Source organism: Ochotona princeps, chromosome X, assembly GCF_030435755.1.
Source record: "Ochotona princeps isolate mOchPri1 chromosome X, mOchPri1.hap1, whole genome shotgun sequence".
NCBI classification, from domain to species: Eukaryota; Metazoa; Chordata; class Mammalia; order Lagomorpha; family Ochotonidae; genus Ochotona; species Ochotona princeps.
In genome coordinates, this window is record NC_080865.1 from 68,072,825 (window position 1) to 68,091,047 (window position 18,223).

The 18,223-nt window shown below is 45.3% G+C and overlaps 2 protein-coding genes across 2 annotated transcripts; one reads left to right on the forward strand and one right to left on the reverse strand.

The window, feature by feature from the left end:
- Positions 1-2,666: 2,666 nt before the first annotated feature.
- Positions 2,667-13,098, reverse strand: SLC25A53 (solute carrier family 25 member 53). Its single transcript, XM_058659059.1, has 2 exons — positions 12,669-13,098; positions 2,667-5,097 (listed from the first exon to the last, which is right to left on the reverse strand). The coding sequence occupies exon 2, from the start codon at positions 5,075-5,077 to the stop codon at positions 4,160-4,162; it is 918 nt and encodes a 305-aa protein (XP_058515042.1). The 5' UTR covers positions 5,078-5,097; positions 12,669-13,098; the 3' UTR covers positions 2,667-4,159.
- Positions 13,099-14,863: 1,765 nt separating this feature from the next.
- ZCCHC18 (zinc finger CCHC-type containing 18) lies at positions 14,864-15,744 on the forward strand. Its single transcript, XM_004600074.3, is given in 5 exon segments — positions 14,864-15,004; positions 15,007-15,163; positions 15,166-15,522; positions 15,525-15,653; positions 15,656-15,744. Coding segments are annotated over 5 exon segments (873 nt in total).
- The last annotated feature ends 2,479 nt before the right edge of the window (positions 15,745-18,223 follow it).

The window sequence follows — 18,223 nt, forward strand, 5'->3', positions numbered from 1 at the left end:
TAAATAGAAGTTATCACATAAAAATACATAATTAATACAGAAGTTGTATGACAGCTTTTTATTTTTTTCTAATTTTAGACCAAGTTGCTTTAGTGTTCAGTTTTACATTTTTGTAACTCCTTAATCAGGTATATTTATTATCTCCTTACTTTATTGATCTCAAGTCCTAAAGGTAGTTTTATTTTAATTTCAGAAACCATTGCCCATTTAATGTCATAAAATTAAAAATTTTCATAACACAATCATGTTGCTAAATTTTAATCAAAAGATAAAATGGAGCAAGATGTTAGTCTATGTAATTTTATAATATGATCCAGGTTTATATATGAAAAATTTGTAAAAATTATTTGAAAGTATAACTTGCTGTAGGTGTAAATCCATGTTTGTAATTGCTTAGCTTCAATTTCCAACATTCATAAAGTAAATTTAAAGTTTTTATAAAAGGAAACAATGAATTTAGAAAATTACCAATTTAGATTAAATATGGCAGATGAGTTTACATTTTACAATATTTTGTTAAAACTACATTATTGTCATAAAAATAGAATAATGCCTTTTAAAGAAAATGGATCTACAAATAATGAATTTAGAAATGGAAAATTGACATAGGCCATTCTCAGGTCAGAAAAATATTGTGTATTTTTTTTTATTTTTTTTTGTGTATGTTTACAGATAGAAAATGGACAACCAAATAATAAAGCAAATGGGATAAAATATTAGTAGTAGCTGTATTTGTGTATGGAATATATGAACATTCTTTATGCTTTATTTATTCTTGCTATGTTTCTGTAGGTATGAAACTGCTTCTAAATTAGAAGTTAAAATGAAGAAAGGGACAGACTGTCTCAAGTAAATGTAGCTCTTATACTAAAAATAAGTAAATGCCCTGTACTGGCAAGCACACATAAGATTCAGGTCTGAGATCACCTCAGACAATGTTTCTTTGGAGATTTCCCCAATTTAGCTGCTGGACTCAGAACCCCAACCATGAAGAGAAGTGCAGGTTCCATGGTCTGCCATGGAGTGCAACTGTCAGAGCCGAGCCTCCTCAGAGGCTCAGACGGAGCTGTGGACAGCATAACCAGGTGCACATGGAGGATATGGCAGTTTATCGGAACCTGCAGAGGACACCTGGTATTACAACAGAGGACAGAACAAATCAATCAACTCCCCCAGCCATATGTTGGCTGTGAAAAACTGAGCAAATGGAGACTCTAAGGTGGACCACGACAATCAGTGGATTCTGCAGCGATTTCATCGTGCTTGAAATGGCAAGACTGGCAGCAATTCATTACTGTTGAACTATAAAAACCACTTGAGCAGGACCCTCGTAGCATGCCCCACATTGGGGACCTGGGATGAGTGGGAGGTTGGGTGGGGCTTTTCCCTTTATCTCCCCCTTTATCCCAGATACAGAAAAAAAATGTGGAAATAATAATCTTACCCACTTTCCTATAGCCCTTGAACCTTTGTGCCCTAATTAACTATATGTAAGACAGTCAAAAATAAAGAAAAACAAGCAAATGTAGCTCTTTTATTAAAAATAAGATTTAAGAAGTGGGAGCCAATGTGCTGTGGAGTCCTGGGAAAGCAACAGAGGATGGCCGAAATGCTTGGATCCCTGAACCCACATGGGAGATCAGGAAGCAACTCCTGGCTCTTGGCTTTACCTGACCCAGTCTTGCCAACTGCAGACATTTAGAGAATGAACTAGCAGATAGAAAACTTCTCTTTCTCTGTCTCTCCTCTCTGTAACTCTGCACTTCAAATAAAAATAAATGAATATTTTGTTTAAACCAACCTGCTTAAAAGCAACTTGTAAGCTAATTTATGAATTGTCATAATTATTCTCTTGTTTCTGAAAATCAGCCTTGAAATAGCTTATTATTGTTTCTATTTGCTCGTACTTGACCCTGTGCTCTATTTGTAAGTCCACAAAACAAGTTCAGTGAGTAGTTCTTCAATATCAATGGGGGATTTGCTCCAGGACTCCGCGTACACAGACAAATCTACAGATAACACGATGTCTCATCTAAAAAGGCAGTGTTTACCCTCATAGTTTTTAAATCATCTCTGCATTGCTTATAATACTTAATTCAAACTACATGATGTATAAATTGTTGTTAGACTGTGTTGTTTGAGGAATAATGCCAAAAGTGCTTAATTTATAGACAGTTTTGAAAATACTCTCTGTCAGTGGTTGATTGTACCTGTGAGGTAGGAACTGGTGAAATCGCAAGGCCAGGGGCCCTAGTCCTGGAGAGGCAGAAACTCAGCTGCAGTTCTTCTGGGTCAGCCATCTTCCGTTCATCATGGTGGCAAATGCTCTCTGTTATATCACCAACAATTGTAGCTTTGATTTCTGGGGCACACCATTTCTGCTAGCACCATACTCAGGTGTTGATAAAGGACAAGAAATGCAATTGGAGCATACCACTGTGTTGCTATCTGTAAGGGGATAGCTGTGCTATAGATCATCTCAGAAACTCTCAGAATTCTAGAGTTGAGCCAATTGGGCTATTTAGGACTACATGAGTCTACAGGCACTGAAATTTTAATCATTGAAGTGGCGCGATTGTGCTATGACTCACACCAACTCATGGAATATTCCCATCAAAAAGTAATTTTTAATTAATTATTATTTTCATTATTGTTATTACCACCAGCATCATTATTATTAGCACAAAATGAAATCAATTATGAAAACAAAACAAAAACACACACTCCAAATGCGTGTGCCTTGTTGACAGTGAATCAAGAACATTATCTTGATGTACAAGGGGCAGCACCCTGAGGATACAGACCATATCACAGCTTAATGATCAGTTAACTAACACAATGACATCACTGAGCACCTAGGCATAATGGAGGATTTTACAATGCATTATGAGAATCTCTTCTTTCAAGATCTACAGTCTAGCAGGAGGTATTGAAGAACACTGGGAACACAATGCCACAAGAGATCAGTGATGTAATGCAATAAGGTCCCTGTACAATGTGTTGTTAGAAAGAGGACCAATGATACATTGAATTGGGAGAAAATCAGAAGAGACTCCTATAGAAAGGGTAGCATCAGAGCTGGGGTTCGTAGAGCAAGAGGGATTTTGGTAGACTGGCTTAAAAGAAGGAGGATGAGGAATGGAGAAGTTAGTGTGGGCCAAGGTATGGCCATGGGAAAGTTCATGGGATATGAGAATAGAAAACTGTCCATTTTGGCTGATATAAGAGATACATGTAAATGGGAATGGTGTGGTCATGTGTTCGAAGCTTTTGAGGCCTGTATCCTGAATGGCTTTGAATGACAAGCTATGGTATGTGATCTTTATGCAATAGTAGCCCTATCTAATCATATCAACAACATGTACAATTATTTGTGAAGATATATGGTCACTCGACCTCCAAATTTCTTAATAAAACTCAAGTGGTTTCTACATGTTATCATCTTGATAACAAAAATGCCTCAGTGGATAACACCACATAATTTACATCAAATGTTTCTAATTTGCATGTAACTAAATCTCTTTTTTCCAAGTTGTCATCCTTTCCATCAAGAGACCACATATCTCTCATCTCCAGTCCGACCAGTTCTTGAAGTACCTGATGAGTTGAGGTAAACTTAATTAGGACTTTTACCTACAGCTGTTACCTGGAAACAAAGGCCTACTACCTTGAGCAACTAGAGCTGTGATGGTAGAGGCAAGTGAGCAACATGATGAACATATCACCATATGAGAAGTTCCATGAATCTCCACCCTCAGTGTCAAGCACAGTTCTTTGAAAATGGATTTCAATTCAGTTTGGTCTGGAGGACACCTGGAGACTTCTCAGAACTTGCAGTGCCTGCATTAGGCTATCTTTTTAAGCTGTCTTACTTTCAAGGAATTCCTTAAAGGAATGACAATCTGAATTGCAACTCAAAAGCCTCGTTCTGTAGATAGACTGTGGATACACTGGGATGATTTTCTCTTTCTGATCAAGCAAGCATGTTGGGCTTTGTCTGTGCCCAGCAGGCTGGTAGTTGGGAAGAGTTCCCATGTAATGGAGCTTATACTAGTGAAAGAATGACTGTATTAGGCAACCGAGCCAAGGAGGCTGTAGAGAATTGGCTGAGGAAGATTTAGAATTAGAAGGATGCCATGGTCACATGTTCTGTAGCTAGTCAGTCGTTCAGCTCTTTTTTGGAGTGAGACTTCCTTTGCAGGAAGTCATGGATAGCAGTAGTGAGCCCCCATGTCACACTAGACCTCAGGATAACAAGGGAGCCTCCCCGGTAGATCAGGAATACCTTTCGGCCCCTAGTATTCCACAGATCCTGGACAGAGGCCCACAGGCTTGGCATGCTCTGCCAGCCAATATGGGACTGCATATTGGCAACCAACACAATCAGAGGATACAGAACCAAGCATGTAATTGTTCCATTGACACTACCAGACACCAAGGCAGGGACCCAGTGGGGCAGCCCTTGTTCTGCCAAACCATCCCGGATAGGATCCTTGAAAGAAAAATAGAGCGCACTCCCCAGGCTGTTTCTTACAAGAACAGGCCAGAAACCACGATAGTAACCCAGCGACATCCGCCCCCAAAACCCATAAGAATTGAATTCCTTGAGAATGCTGAAGGTGCTGGGGAAGCGAGCTTGCTTACGACCATCCTGGAGCACATTCTGTACCCTTTCAAAGGGGTTCAGTGCCACAGCCTCCACCACACCAGACATAAGCCCTGCAGCCCAGCGGTGTCCCAGAGAGTGGGGGCCAACTGGGGAGAGTGAGCAGAGCAGGCTGTCATAAGTCCCAAACAGCAGAGTCCCTTGCAGTGTCTTGGAGAGAAGAGGAGGGTAGATGCCGCGGTAGAAGTATTGTGGCCCTTCATGCCAAAGCTGTCTCATGGCCTCTGACATTGCCAGGGCATGGATCTGCTGCCGAAACACCACCTTATAGATAGGAAAGGTCAGAAAAGTGGACATGAAGTTGGAAATGGCCCCAAGGGTGTAAGCCTGGGAGTGCCAGCTCTTTCCTGGAGTCTCCGTTTGTGTCTTGTGCTGTAGTTCCCTTCCAGGAGAACGGCTCTGTTCCCCCATGCTGAAGTCAAATGAAGAAACTGGTGAGAGGAAGAAGGGAGAAAATGTTAGATTGACCATTTTAACCTGTTGGCAAGCATTTTAATTGCATAATTAGAAATGGAGCCCTAGGAAACTCAGGTCTAAGAAAACAAGCAACTCTGTGGGCCTCTGAGAAATAGAGATACGCTTAACAAATGAGGAATTCATCAACATTAAATTAAAACAAAGGCTGTTAGTTTTGCTGCACAAAATCACCTCTATGTTTCACAGAAATGAAAAATATTCCAATATTTAAAAGAAGGATTGCACAACACTGGGGAGAGTGGGCTCCAAAGATTCTTACACTCAATTTTCACAACATGCAACACTGCAAGTTGTAAACTACTGATTGGTCTTTAAAAAAAAAAAAAGCCGAAAAAGAGGACCTATCTTGAAGGGTTAGAAAGCACTTCAATAGTTGTAGTGCAATACTTTCTCTAAATGTTGGTAGTAAATTTGAGGAGGGGGGATCCCCCCACACGTCTTTCTTTCTGTAGATTCCTGCCTAAGCTGAAGCTGTTTCCTGGCAACTCCTTCCTCCCTTCCCCCAACTGAGGAAAGGAAAGAGCAGCTGCTCCTGGAAGTTTAGTGGCCAAAGGCTCAGCATCTGGGAATTTCCACCCTGAAACCCATAGCCCCAAGGGGACTTCAAAAAGTTCAAGGAAAGCGAAATCAAAAGGTTTTATTTTCATACCAAAAAATAGAAATGCATACGCAGTTTCTTTACCACACGTATTTTTGTGAACTTTTAAAAAACCCTTCATAGAGAATACAGTCAAGTCTCCCCAGCTTGGTACTACTGATATTTGGGGCAGGATAATACCTTATTATCACAGATGATTAGTGTCTCCCTGGTCTCTATGCGTTGGGTGTCATTGGGATTTACCAAGTGTGGTGATGGAAACTATCTGCAGGTAATGTCATTCATCTGCTGGGATACAAAACTACTGCCAGGTCAGAACTCCCATACTAGAAGAAAGAGGCGGTCCAAGAACTCTAAACTATTTTTTCCCATCCCAGAAAGGCCAGGAAGCAGGTAAGGTCATATGAGAAGCACCATTGAGGTTGAGACACCTGATGGAATTTGGAGTTTTCCAAGAAATGAATGATCAAGATAGACCTGAGCACCTGAGGGATTCTGGTGAGAAAGAAACAGCAGCTCCACGGGCCAAGAAGACACAGTGTGCGGCAGTGGGAGCAGGTGTACAATGGAGATAAGTCACAGCCAATCTGGGGTGGGGAGAATGGGACGGGATCAGGATGGGAGAGTGAGGGAAGGAGGGGAGAGCACAGCATGACCTGACTACAAGACTCACATGGGAAGTGACAAGAATGGGAAGCCTGGTAGGAATCACAGACCACAGATTTTGCATGCAACCCTGAGCCTTGTGGTCCCAGGGAGGCAGGGCTAATGGGACTCAAACGATACTAGCAGGGATGATACTAGCCTGCTCAATAGGGACGAAGGGGATGTGGGCTGGGTGCCAGAGGAGGAGACACAGGCAAGGCAACAGCTCAGTGAGCCCTCCTGGGCTGTCACACCAGGCCATGGAGCCCAGAACCTTCCTGGAGGCCTTCTCCTTCCAGAATCATTCCCAGCAGCTCTGCTCCCACCTGGCTTCTTGGTACCTCTCCATGCAAACTCCCACAATCTCACATCAACCCCCTTCCCAAGCCTTGCATTCTTCTGGGGCATGCAATAGGCCCTGGTGGCCACCTCCATCTCCCCAGCAACAAATAAGACCTCTCCCCCAAACCCAGGCAGGAGGCAGTTCCACTAAGCTATGCAGCTTGGAAGCCCCAACACTCCTTTAGCTCTTCCAAATGAGGTCCTCCTTCCCAAGTTCTATATGCAGCTAAGTAAGGAAAGATAGTGAGATAAATGTGTCATCCTTCCCACTTTTTTTCAAGATTTATTTATTTGAAAATTGAAGTTACAGATAGAGAATCTTCACCCACTAGTTCATTCCCTAAATGATGACAAAGGCAAGGACTGGACCAAGATGAAACTAGGAGCCAGGAGCTTCTTCCAGGTCTCCCACAAAAGTGGAGAGAAGAGACCCAGGCACTTGGACCATCCTCTATTGCTTTCCCAGGCACACTAGTAGGGAGCTGAATCAGAGGTAGAATAGTCAAAACTGGAATCAGCACCTACATGACATAGCAGCACCAGGAGGCAGCAGCTTTACCTGCTATGCCACAGTGTTGGCCCCATTCCAACCTTCTTATAAACATATATTTACCAACTCCATAAGGGAGGCTCATTTAGCAAAAGGAAAACTGGGCTAGGATTTGGGAGAGCTATGTTTCAAGAACTGGTCCTCCTACTAATTTCCCACATGATCCCTAGAACTTCACTGATATTTAAGAACTCAGCCACCTCTGCTGTGCAATGGGCAAATGGGACAAAATGCTCAGTAGCCACTGCAGTGCTGGGTGTCACAAGATGTGGAGATGGAGCAATCTAGCCCAGTACGTTAACAGAGGGATTGGACTTCCCCACCTCCAATTCCTGCCATTTCTATAAATCGTCTTTACTCCCCAATGGCCACAGTGCCTGGAGCTAGGCCGCTTCTTCTGGATCTCCCATGTGGGCACAGGGTCCCAAGCACTTAAGCCATCTTCTATTGCTTTCTCAGTCCATAAGCAGGGAGTTGGATAGAAAATGGAGCAGCCAGAACATGAATTGGAACACATTTGGGATTCTGGCACTGCACGCAGCAGTTTAATCGACAATACCACAAATGCTAGCCCCTGATTTTGCTTTTAAAAGAGTATATATATATATATATATATATATATATATATATATATATACTTGTGCACTTCACATCCTACACAGAACACAGATTCCTACAAGGAGCTTTCAGGACAGCCAAGTTGGAACAAGTACTATATTCTCACTGGAAGCAGGGAGGACATTGCTTCCATAAAGTTGCAGCTGAAACAATCTGAGAGAACATTGCACTTTAAAATGAATTGCAAACTAGAGGTCACAGAATGGGATTGGAGTTGGCCCTGAGCAATCATCACATGTTCCATATGATCTGCCTCCTATGTTCACAGTCTGGTAAAATGAGCCCAGATAATTTGGCTCTGTTAGCCAGTCTAATACCAAATGGCTTGTGTTACCATCCTAGCATCCGGTTCCTCATTTGTCCCTCCATCTGTGCCACCTCCCTACCAACCTGTCCTCTGGCCAGCTCACAAATATGTATGTATTAACAACCTACTGCATCACTGTGGTAAATCACTCTGCAGTCAGAAATAATTAGGACGTGCTGCCTGCCCTCAAGGCACGAAATAAAGGGTGTACCAATCAAAGTAGAAGTAGACAGATAATTTACTCTATTGGAATAGGAAGCACACAACGATTTTCTCTGAGGGGCTGACATTGTGTTATAGCAGATTGTTACCACTTGTGTCACCAGTATCCTATAAAGGGGCCAGTTTGAGTCTTGGTTGCTCTGCTTCTAATCTAGCTCTGTGTCAATGCACCAGAGAAAGCATGGAAAGATGACCCAAGCACTTGGGCCCTGCAACCCATGTGGGAAACGTGTCAGGAGTTCCTGGCTCCTGGTTTTGGCCTGGTTCAAACCTAGCTGTTGCAGCCATTTGAGCAGTGAACCAGCAGATGGAAGATCTCCTCCCTTTTACTTCCTCTCCCCCTTCTCCCTCTCCCTTCTTTCTGTCTTGCACCTGCCCCAGATCTCTGCCTAGTCAAATAAATAAAATCTTTAAAAGAATTTCTCACCTCTGGGCAGGCACCATGGCATAGTAAGGTTAAGGTTCTGCCTGCAACGCCATTATCCCATACGGGCACCTGTCCTGGCTGCTTCACTCCTGATCCAGCTCCCTGTTTGGGCCTAGGAAAATCCTTGGAACCCTGAACCCATGTGAGAGACCTGGAAGAATTTCTTGGCTCCTGGCTTTTGATCAGTTCAGTTCGGCTGCTAAGGCCATTTGGGGCATGAACCAGCAAATGGAACGTTTTTCTTCTCTGTCCCCTTCTCCCTGTAAATCTGGTTTTCCAATCAAAATAAAATAAGTTCTTAAAAGTTCTTTTCTCGGGGCTAGTGTTGTGGCTTAGCAAGTTAAGCTGTCATATGTGAGGCTATCATCATATAATGGTGTGCTTGGAGTTCAGTTCCAGCTCTGCTTTCTAATTTAGCTTCCTACTAATGTGCGTTCTGAAAGGTAATGTGTTGGCTCAAGTATTTGGGCCTCTGCCACCCACATGGGACACTCAAATTGAGTTGGGGTGCCTTGGTTCTAGATTGTCACAGCTCCAGCTGTTGTGGGCATTTGTGAAACAGACCAGTGGATAGAAGATTTTTCTATCTCTGTCTCTCTACCTTTCAAATTATTTTTAACAAAAAATCTAAAAAATGTAAAAGCCAACTTCCTCTTCAAAATAATAATTTTAAAAAGGTGAGATAATAGGAAGCAAATAAGTGCAGGACCACTTTGTTCTGAAAAGCCTGCAATAGCTCTAACACCCGGAATTCTCTGCGAAACGCACCTTCCCTTGCACGAATTCTCTTGAGCTTTGGAGCTTGACAGGCCTGGGCTGCAGTGTCAATGCCACCACTTCCCAGCTGAGAGACCTTATTACATAGGTTTTTTTAACTTCCTTGAGACTCAGCTTCCCTATCTTCCAAATAAGATATCAACCCTGTCTCAATAGGGTTACTGAGAAGCTTAAATGAGAGAACCACCACCAAATGCTCCTGGCACAGAGGAGGCAGACGGTCAAAAGTAGCTATCACTGCTTCATCTGAAAGCTTGATCTCCCAACCTTTAAGCTTTTAAGCTTCCTGTGTTGAAATTAGAAAATGCATTCTCATTAGAGCAATCGGTAGGAGCACACTTCCACACATGGGACCAGAAATAAGGAATCATCTGTATCAAATTGGAGACAGCTCCTCCCTGCCTGTACAGAGATCCTCACTTTGTCCTAAGGACCCAATCCCAATCTAGACATAATCCATCTCCTTCAATTATCTTTGTCAGAGCCCTGAGATCTATTTTAATGTTGTCGATGAAGCCAATGTAAAAACAATTATTCTGAGAGGCCAGGGCCAAGTCACAGTACTGGGAAGAAATCCATAATCTGAAAAAGGGGTCAGTGCTGTGGCATAAAGGGTAAAGCCACTGTCTGCAGTACCAACATCCCATATGGGCACCATTTCATGTCCTGGCTGCTCCACTTCTTATTCAGCTCCCTGCTAATGGCCTGGGAAAGCAACAGAAGATAGCCCAAGTGCTTGGTCTGCTGCATCTACATGGGAGACTCAGAAGAAGCTCCTGGCTCCTGGCGTTGGACTGCCTCAGCCCTGGCCATTGCCATTGTGTCTATTTAGTGAGTGGACTGGCAGATAGAAGATTCTCTCTCTCTCTCTCTCTCTCTCTCTCTCTCTCTCTCTCTTTCTCCCTCTGTTTCTCTCTGTAACTCTGCCTTTCAAATAAATAATCTTTTTAAAAAAAAATCTGAAGAAAATCCAAGTGTTACTTCCTGCTGCTATACTACCTGAGTGTGTAGGATGAATAACCTGTCTTCTCTGTAATACCAACACTCTTCATCCTCCACTAACTCTATACCTGAGAGCAAGACCAGAATCCTAAATGGAAGGCACTTCATCTTCAAATTGGGGATTGAACTCCACGGAACTCTATCTAGGTAGGTGTTTTAAACAAGAGGAAAGAAAGGTACCAAGTATTTTAGAAGCTGAAGATGAATCCTCAACCAACAGCAGCCAAAGAGCATCAGATTGCTCCTTGCTTCCAAGCAACAGGAGTCAAGCCCGGGCCCTAGTGTGGCTTACTAGCCACAGTCTCCAAGAAGAAAGTGCTACCCGCTCTCTAAGTACCAGAAGTCATGAAAAACGAAGCAGGTTTTCCAGCCACTGGGCTTCACGGTCGGTTCACTCTGGATAGCCCTGCATGCTGTTTCCATGGAGTTGCTCCTTCTCTGGCGCCAGTGATGCCAGCTCCAGCAAAGGAGAAGTGCTCTGAAGAGCTCACAGAAGGGCAACCTAGCAACCTATCCTTCAGCCAGGAAATGAAAGAGCCATAATCAGGGGCAGAGAGCTGCAGTGTGGGGGTTAGCTCAAAATGTGTTGCATTTCTCACTCTTCTTTCTCAAGTATGAGTGCAAGGAGGAAGATGTAAAGAAAGACTTGTGGAGAATGGGTCTTAACCATTTGGGGCACACAGACCCATTTGAAAATTTGCCAGACTACGTATGGATTCAGAAAAATGCACACAAACCAAATTCCCTGCATAGAATTTTAAAAGTGAGCCCAGGTAGGAATTGCTGCCCTTGGAGTGATGACCCACTGCAATTCAAATGTGGGCAGATACACTGATGGCAGGCCACTCACTTAGTTACATATCACCCTCAGCTTGATATGGTATTTGTCACAGTGGCTCACAAACCTCTCTTCAACTCAGAATCAGCCTCTGTTATGGTTAAAAATACCCATCACCTTTTTCACCCCTTCTTACCTCCACCCCCCTTACGGTTCCCAGCAACGTGCATTTCTGTCAAGTTTTCCAAAATGATTTTTCAGCAATGAGTCTTGTTCCCATACTTTCATTAATAATGTAGGTTCTGGATCCAGATTTGGGGTCTAAATGTGAGCATCTCCTCCTAATTGCAGGCAAGCCATTTATCTCTCTGAGCCTGGTCTCTTGTGATTAGAAAGGGCTAAAAAAAATGCTATTTGCCTCAAGGGGAAGCCTGCTGTAATGCAAACAGATGTAAAGGGAAAGAAAAGTGACTCCCTGCACAATGAGTACCACAAAGTCTGCCTTCTTCTGGCTCTTGCCGGTACTGCCTACACACTGCTCCCTCAGTACTGCCTCACATGCAGCCTGCTCTCTTCAGTTGGTTTGAGATCATCTAGGTATAAAAAAAACAAAAACAAAAACAAAAAACAAACAAACAAAAAAACAGCTCTGCAGGCAGTGTAGCAGGGCAGGGTTGGCATCCAGGGAACAACAGCCTGGAGTGCAAACTCGGGTGCTGCTACTCTGTTGTTGCATTATATGGGACAGCACACCTGAGCTCTCTGGAGCTCAATTTCCCAATCTGTAAAATGCAGCTATGAGTTTCTGCTCACTAATTCTGTATGAGTCCACTACTGGTTCTCCCATCCTTGCTCCGGCTTTTCTCCAACAACCTGTGATCTGAGGACAGCCAGGAGTGTTTACGAAGGGCAGTTTTTTTGGATGTGGGCTCATAGCTCTGCACTTCGGAACCACACGGCCTGGGAGCTTTACATCTCTTCTAGGTTGAATGGGCAAATCGTGACCTCTCTCACATCCGTATGCTGGTTAGAACAAATGCAATGCCCTTGCCAGCAGATGCATTCGTATACAGAAAGCGCTTGCTAAATGCCTTGCCCCACCACCCTACTCTGCTCCCTTCTCCCCTATACAAAGGTGAGCAACTCTCATTGTTCACTTGCTCACTGTCCCACCTCGTGTTTAAGGCATCCGGTCTCAAAGCGCAGAGAAGCGCCAAGGCGGAAGGCGATAGAGAGAAGGGGAAGCGAAGGGGAAACACAGTAAACTCACGGGAGAAAATGTAAACGGGCCGCGATCGGTGCGTCCGAGCTGCACTTGACGCCGCCGAGCCGGCTCCCGCGCTGTCTGCCGCAGCCGCTGCAGGCCGGCTCCCCCCACCTCGCGCTAGTATTAGCACCGGGGGCCGGAGGCTGCGCGCCCGGCTGCCCCTGCGTCCTGCTGATTGGCCGGAGCGACCTGCTCGTCACGCTCTTTTGTCTCAATGGGCAAAGGCTAAAAGCAGCCGCGGCTGCTTGGGAGGACCCAAGTGGAGGGTGGGGGCAGCCCCGGCTGCCTTGGGAACCGCGCTTTCTTCCCAGCTAGACCTCGCCACCCAGCGATGCGAAGCTGCTGGTTCGCTCTGGCAGCCGCGGGTTGCTCGTTGGTGGAGGAGGCGACATCCTTTCCCCCCTGCAGGGCCGACCGGAAAGTGAAACCTAGCTATTGGTGACATGGAAGCATCCGCTACCCACATGTGGTGCCCAGGTAAAAGAAAGAGGGGGCGGTTGCCCGGTGCTGGCCCCGTGGAGGGGAGAACGCCATCAGTCCCGGGAGGTTCCTGGCCGGGAGAATAGAACTAAGGCAGGGAAGGAGACTCCCCAGGCCAGGCTGCGCGCAGAAGGAGGTGTGGTACACCTGGATGTTACTAACTTGGTAGATTTTTTCCCTGGATGCTAGGACTGGGGCTGAGGCTGGAAGTGGGGAGGGTATTTTCAGGGAGATGGCCAGAGTCAGAAGAGGAGAATTGCAAGCTATCTTGCTTTGAACCCTCCTTTGCGTCTCCTCATTTATTCCTGGGAAGAAATATGATGGAGGGGGCAGACGGCAAGGGGCTTTCAACTTCTGCTCCCTTTCTTCATGATAGACTATCAAAACCGAATCTGAACTTGAATTTGTGGGGCTGATTGCAGAACTGGTAGGCTGATGGTTCCCCGGAGGAAATGTAATGCAAGGGGGAGGAGGGCCCCGTCTTCAGCATCCAAAAGGCAGCAGAAGAAATTTCTCACCTGGCAACAACAGGAGAGGCCTTGCACCGGGTACCAGGATGACTGCAGCTTCTAAGGCTTCTGACCCACTCTCCTCCTCTCCTTCCCCCTGTCTGTGCTGTGGCAGCCTGGAAGCCATGAGTACCCAGCTCTGCCATCTCCTGTGCAAAGAGTTTGGAAGATATTCCTGGGGCGGGGGGGGGGGGGGGATTTGCTCATGGAGGCACCTGTTGCAGAAGCCAACAGTATAACAAAGGGCAGGGCTAGTTCCAGAGCTCCTGTAAGAGTCAAGAAATAACAGTGGGAACCTGGAGAAGGAACTGTGATTCAGATCTCAGATAGTGAGGTTAATGGAGATCATATATACATACATATATATTACAAAGAGAAAGAGATAGAGAGTTACAGAGAGAAAAAGATAGATAAATAGATAGATAGATAGATAGATAGATAGATAGGTTTTCCATCTGCTGACTCACTCTCCAAATGGCCATACAGCAGGAACTGAGCTGGTCTGAAGCCAGGAACCTCTTCCAGGTTTCCCACATGGGTGCAGGGTCCCAAGGACTTAAGCCAGGAGCCAGCCAGGTGGAGGGTCCCAAGACTTTGAGTCATCCTCTACGGCTTTCCCAGGCCTCAGGCAGGAAAATGGATGGGAAGTGGGGCAGCCAGGATACAAGCCTGCACCCATATGAGATGCAGGTGATTGCAGGAAGAAGATTACCTAGTTGAGCCATCTTGCCTCCCTGGTTGATAGAGATCTTAACAGGAATTCCTAAGCTATACACGAATGAGCCCTGTTTTGACAGCCCACTAGTGGCTTTAAACACCTATAATCCTACATACCAGCTGCTGCACCTGCTGAAAGGCAGCCAGGAGGGGCTGGATGTGGCTCAGAAAAACAGGCTGCCAGCACAGAGATACCTGCTAGCTCTGGGACATTGTAATTGCCAATTTCCTGCATAATTTCTTCTGGTAGAAGGCACTACAAAATGTATTGTAAGGGCATCAAAAAGGTGGAGAGTGTAATAACAAAATGCTCTCTGCAGCCCACTACTTTACTGACCATTCTGTTTGTTTGTTTGTTTGTTTTACAGTTTCTACTAAAATAGGAGAAAGTCACAGCCCAGGAACTCTGCTTTGGAGATTTCTGCAGACTAGGCTTTTTGTAGCAAGCCTAATATATGCAGATACCCTATCCTGATTAGTCATGGCTAGCCTGGGGCAGGGTTGGAGGGTGGGGTGGTGGCTGAGTAACTGCTTGTGGCAGTTAGCGCCCTTGTCACCTTGGGTCCATTCCATGCTGAGGTCCCAGGGGTGAAGCCTCAGTCCTTTAATGGCCAGCATGGCCCAGAAAAAAACATGAAGCTGTTTTTGGGAGCAGGGGCGATGCCAGCTCAGGGGGAGGAAATCTTCGAAAAGTGGCTGATCCAGGTCAATGGGGTCCTGCCAGATTGGGATATGTCTGAAGAAGAGAAGCTCAAGTGCATGACAAAAACTCTTAGGAGCCCTGGGAGGTGATGCAACATCTCCAGGCAGCCAATCCCAACTTCGGGGTGGCCAATTTCTTCTGGGCCATGAAATTGGTGTTTGGGGAATCTGAAAGCAGTACGACAGCCTGTGGCAAATTTTTTAACACCCTGCAGGTGCAGGGGGAGAAAACTTCGCTTTACATGATCTGTTTAGAGGTGCAGCTACCGAATGCCAATTAGGCAAGCATCCTAGCTCCGAAAGAAGCTAACCAGATGCACCTGTACTAGCTCCTTTCAGGGGCTGAGCTGAACAGGGACCTGTGACTCTGGCTTAAGCATCTCCTCAGGATTTATGCAAATGATCAGGAGCAGCTTCCCAATTTCCTGGAGTTAATCCAGATATTAGGGAGAAAGAGGAGTGGGCTGACACACCAAAGCAGCCCAGAAAATCTGAGCCAGTAATGGAGAGGGCATCCAGCCCTGGGGCATTTCAGGGCCCCCAGTCAATAGTGAGTGGCAGTGTTAACTGCACTGCAGTGTGACAGAGATAGAGGATAGCCTCAATGATGACTTAGATGAAGGCTTATTCCTAGTGGAACCTAGGGACTCTCCATTTTAATCCTCAAGTGCTTCTCCCTTCAGAGGCCGAACCTCAGGATCCAGAGCTAATGGTTATTTCCCCTGACTATTCCAGCGCTCACTCTTTCCTCCAGTCAGGTGGCAGGCAAACGGATGGAGAGTCAGCTTCTAACTGTGTGAATTAATCCATACAGCAGTTCTGTTTGGGGAAGACGAGGAGTTTCAGTGTAAGGGAATGGCTTGTCCTTTGTCCCTGCTACCTACCTACCACATCTACCTGCCTATTTTGTGTGTATATGTAATTAAGGGTTTTATTCTGTTTATGGAAAGACTGTGAAATTCTGCAAAACTAAAGAATACCACGTATCAACTAAAAATTACCTGAAACACATCACTCCTACATAAATAAACACTGCCAGCCTTTTGATGGATGTCTTTTTAGATTCTTTTCTATGCCCATGTAACCAGATAGATATATGTATAGAGAAAAGTAATCACATATAAATGTTCCTCCATACTGTGTATTTTTTTTACCCAACTCTATCTTGTGATATATTCATGAATATATAACCATCTAATGTGCATAATGCTATTTTTAGCAAAAGAAAACACAAATAAAATAAAATACAGACATTTAAAAACAGAAGTATTTGTTTTTTATTTGAAGGGTAGATTTACAGAGAGGAGAGGGAGAGAGAGAGATCTTCCATCTACTGTTTCACTCCCCAAATTGCTGTAATGATCAGAGCTGAGTCAACATGAAGCCAGCTTCCTAGAAATTTCCCCTTGGTCTACTCAGGTGGGCGCAGGGGCCCAACAACTTGGGCCATTCTTCGCTGCGTTCCCAGACCGTAAGTTTAAAGGGGACAGGTTGTTCAGTGAAGTGGGGATTTGATCAGCCTTATTTACAGATGAAGGATTCTGAAGTGAATCTCTCTCAGAGTGTCTTATCACAACTGATCCCTTAGATACAGAGCCAACTTCTTCAGCACTGGTGAACTACATTCAAGTATTTTCCACGTGGAGGTATCTTGAGAAATTTGACAGGAAAGACGGAACATGTGTTTCAAAGGCTCCATTCACATTCAAGTTGGAAAGATGCATCTCCTATTCATATTTTATATCCTGTCTCCAACTAGAAGTGAGAGAAGATGATGTATTCCCTCTGTATCCGAGGATCCCTTGTTCTTAGTAACTACATCAGTCCTGATGCTCATGAATATGAACACGACAGAGTTTTGTCATGTGTGGGGAACAAGCAATTTCAGTTACAGTGGAGGGGAGAGAAATAAATGCAGGCCTGAGGACCTTGAGGGAACCTATCAGGAATGACATATCAGCTCCACTTGGGCCAAGAAGACACAGTGAGCAGCCATAGGAGCTGGTACTTCAGAGAGGAACCCTGGAGCTCTATGGGATGGGAGGAAGGGGAGAGCACAGCATGACCTGACTACAAGACTCACATGGGAAGTGACAAGAATGGGAAGCCTGGTAGGAATCACAGACCACAGATTTTGCATGCAACCCTGGGCCTTGTGGTCCCAGGGAGGCAGGGCTAATGGGACTCAAATGATACTAGCAGGGATGATACTAGCCTGCTCAATAGGGACGAAGGGGATGTGGGCTGGGTGCCAGAGGAGGAGACACAGGCAAGGCAACAGCTCAGTGAGCCCTCCTGGGCTGTCACACCAGGCCATGGAGCCCAGAACCTTTCTGGAGGCCTTCTCCTTCCAGAATCACTCCCAGCAGCTCTGCTCCCACCTGGCTTCTTGGTACCTCTCCATGCAAACTCCCACAATCTCACACTACCCCCCTTCTCCCGGAGTCACACTCAGGTCTGGGCAAGGAGCAGGTCCAGGGGCATGGGAAGCGTGGAGGCTCAGCCTCTGGTGTTCTGCCCATCACCAGCTCCCTCCTGCCACTCCATGTTGGCCTGATGCCTCAGTCTCTTTGACTCTTTTGGCCCCAGGGAGGCTGAGATAGGTGCTCTGCTTGTGACCCTTTAATGAACCAGTGAGCAGGCATCAGCGCTTGGGAAGCCCATGCCTTGCATCATTCTGGGACATGCAATAGCTCCTGGTGGCCTCCTCCATCTCCCTAGCAACAAATGAGGCTTCTCCCCCACACCCAGGCAGGAGGCAGTTCAACTCAGTTACTCAGTTGAAGGCCCCAACACTATCAGGGCTCCAATGGGGTTATTGGCCTAGATTTCTCCCAATTTCCTAAATACATCCGGGGAAAAGATCTACCCACTCATCTGGCCCAGATGAAACAGTCATTACACTTTCTGTTCATCTCTAATCTGTCGAAATACATCCAACAGGATAGCTGAAACAGCAGAGGCCTGTGGGATCCTGTTGAGAAGAGGCTCCAGGAAAATCCCATTAAATGGTGTATCTAGATAAACAGTGTATGCTGACATCACTTCTATGTGAATACCAAGAGAAATAAAAAGAGAAACAAATGCTACACTTAGCCCCACCCTTGTTTTCACTCAGGTTAGCTTGGAGGTTTGGTAG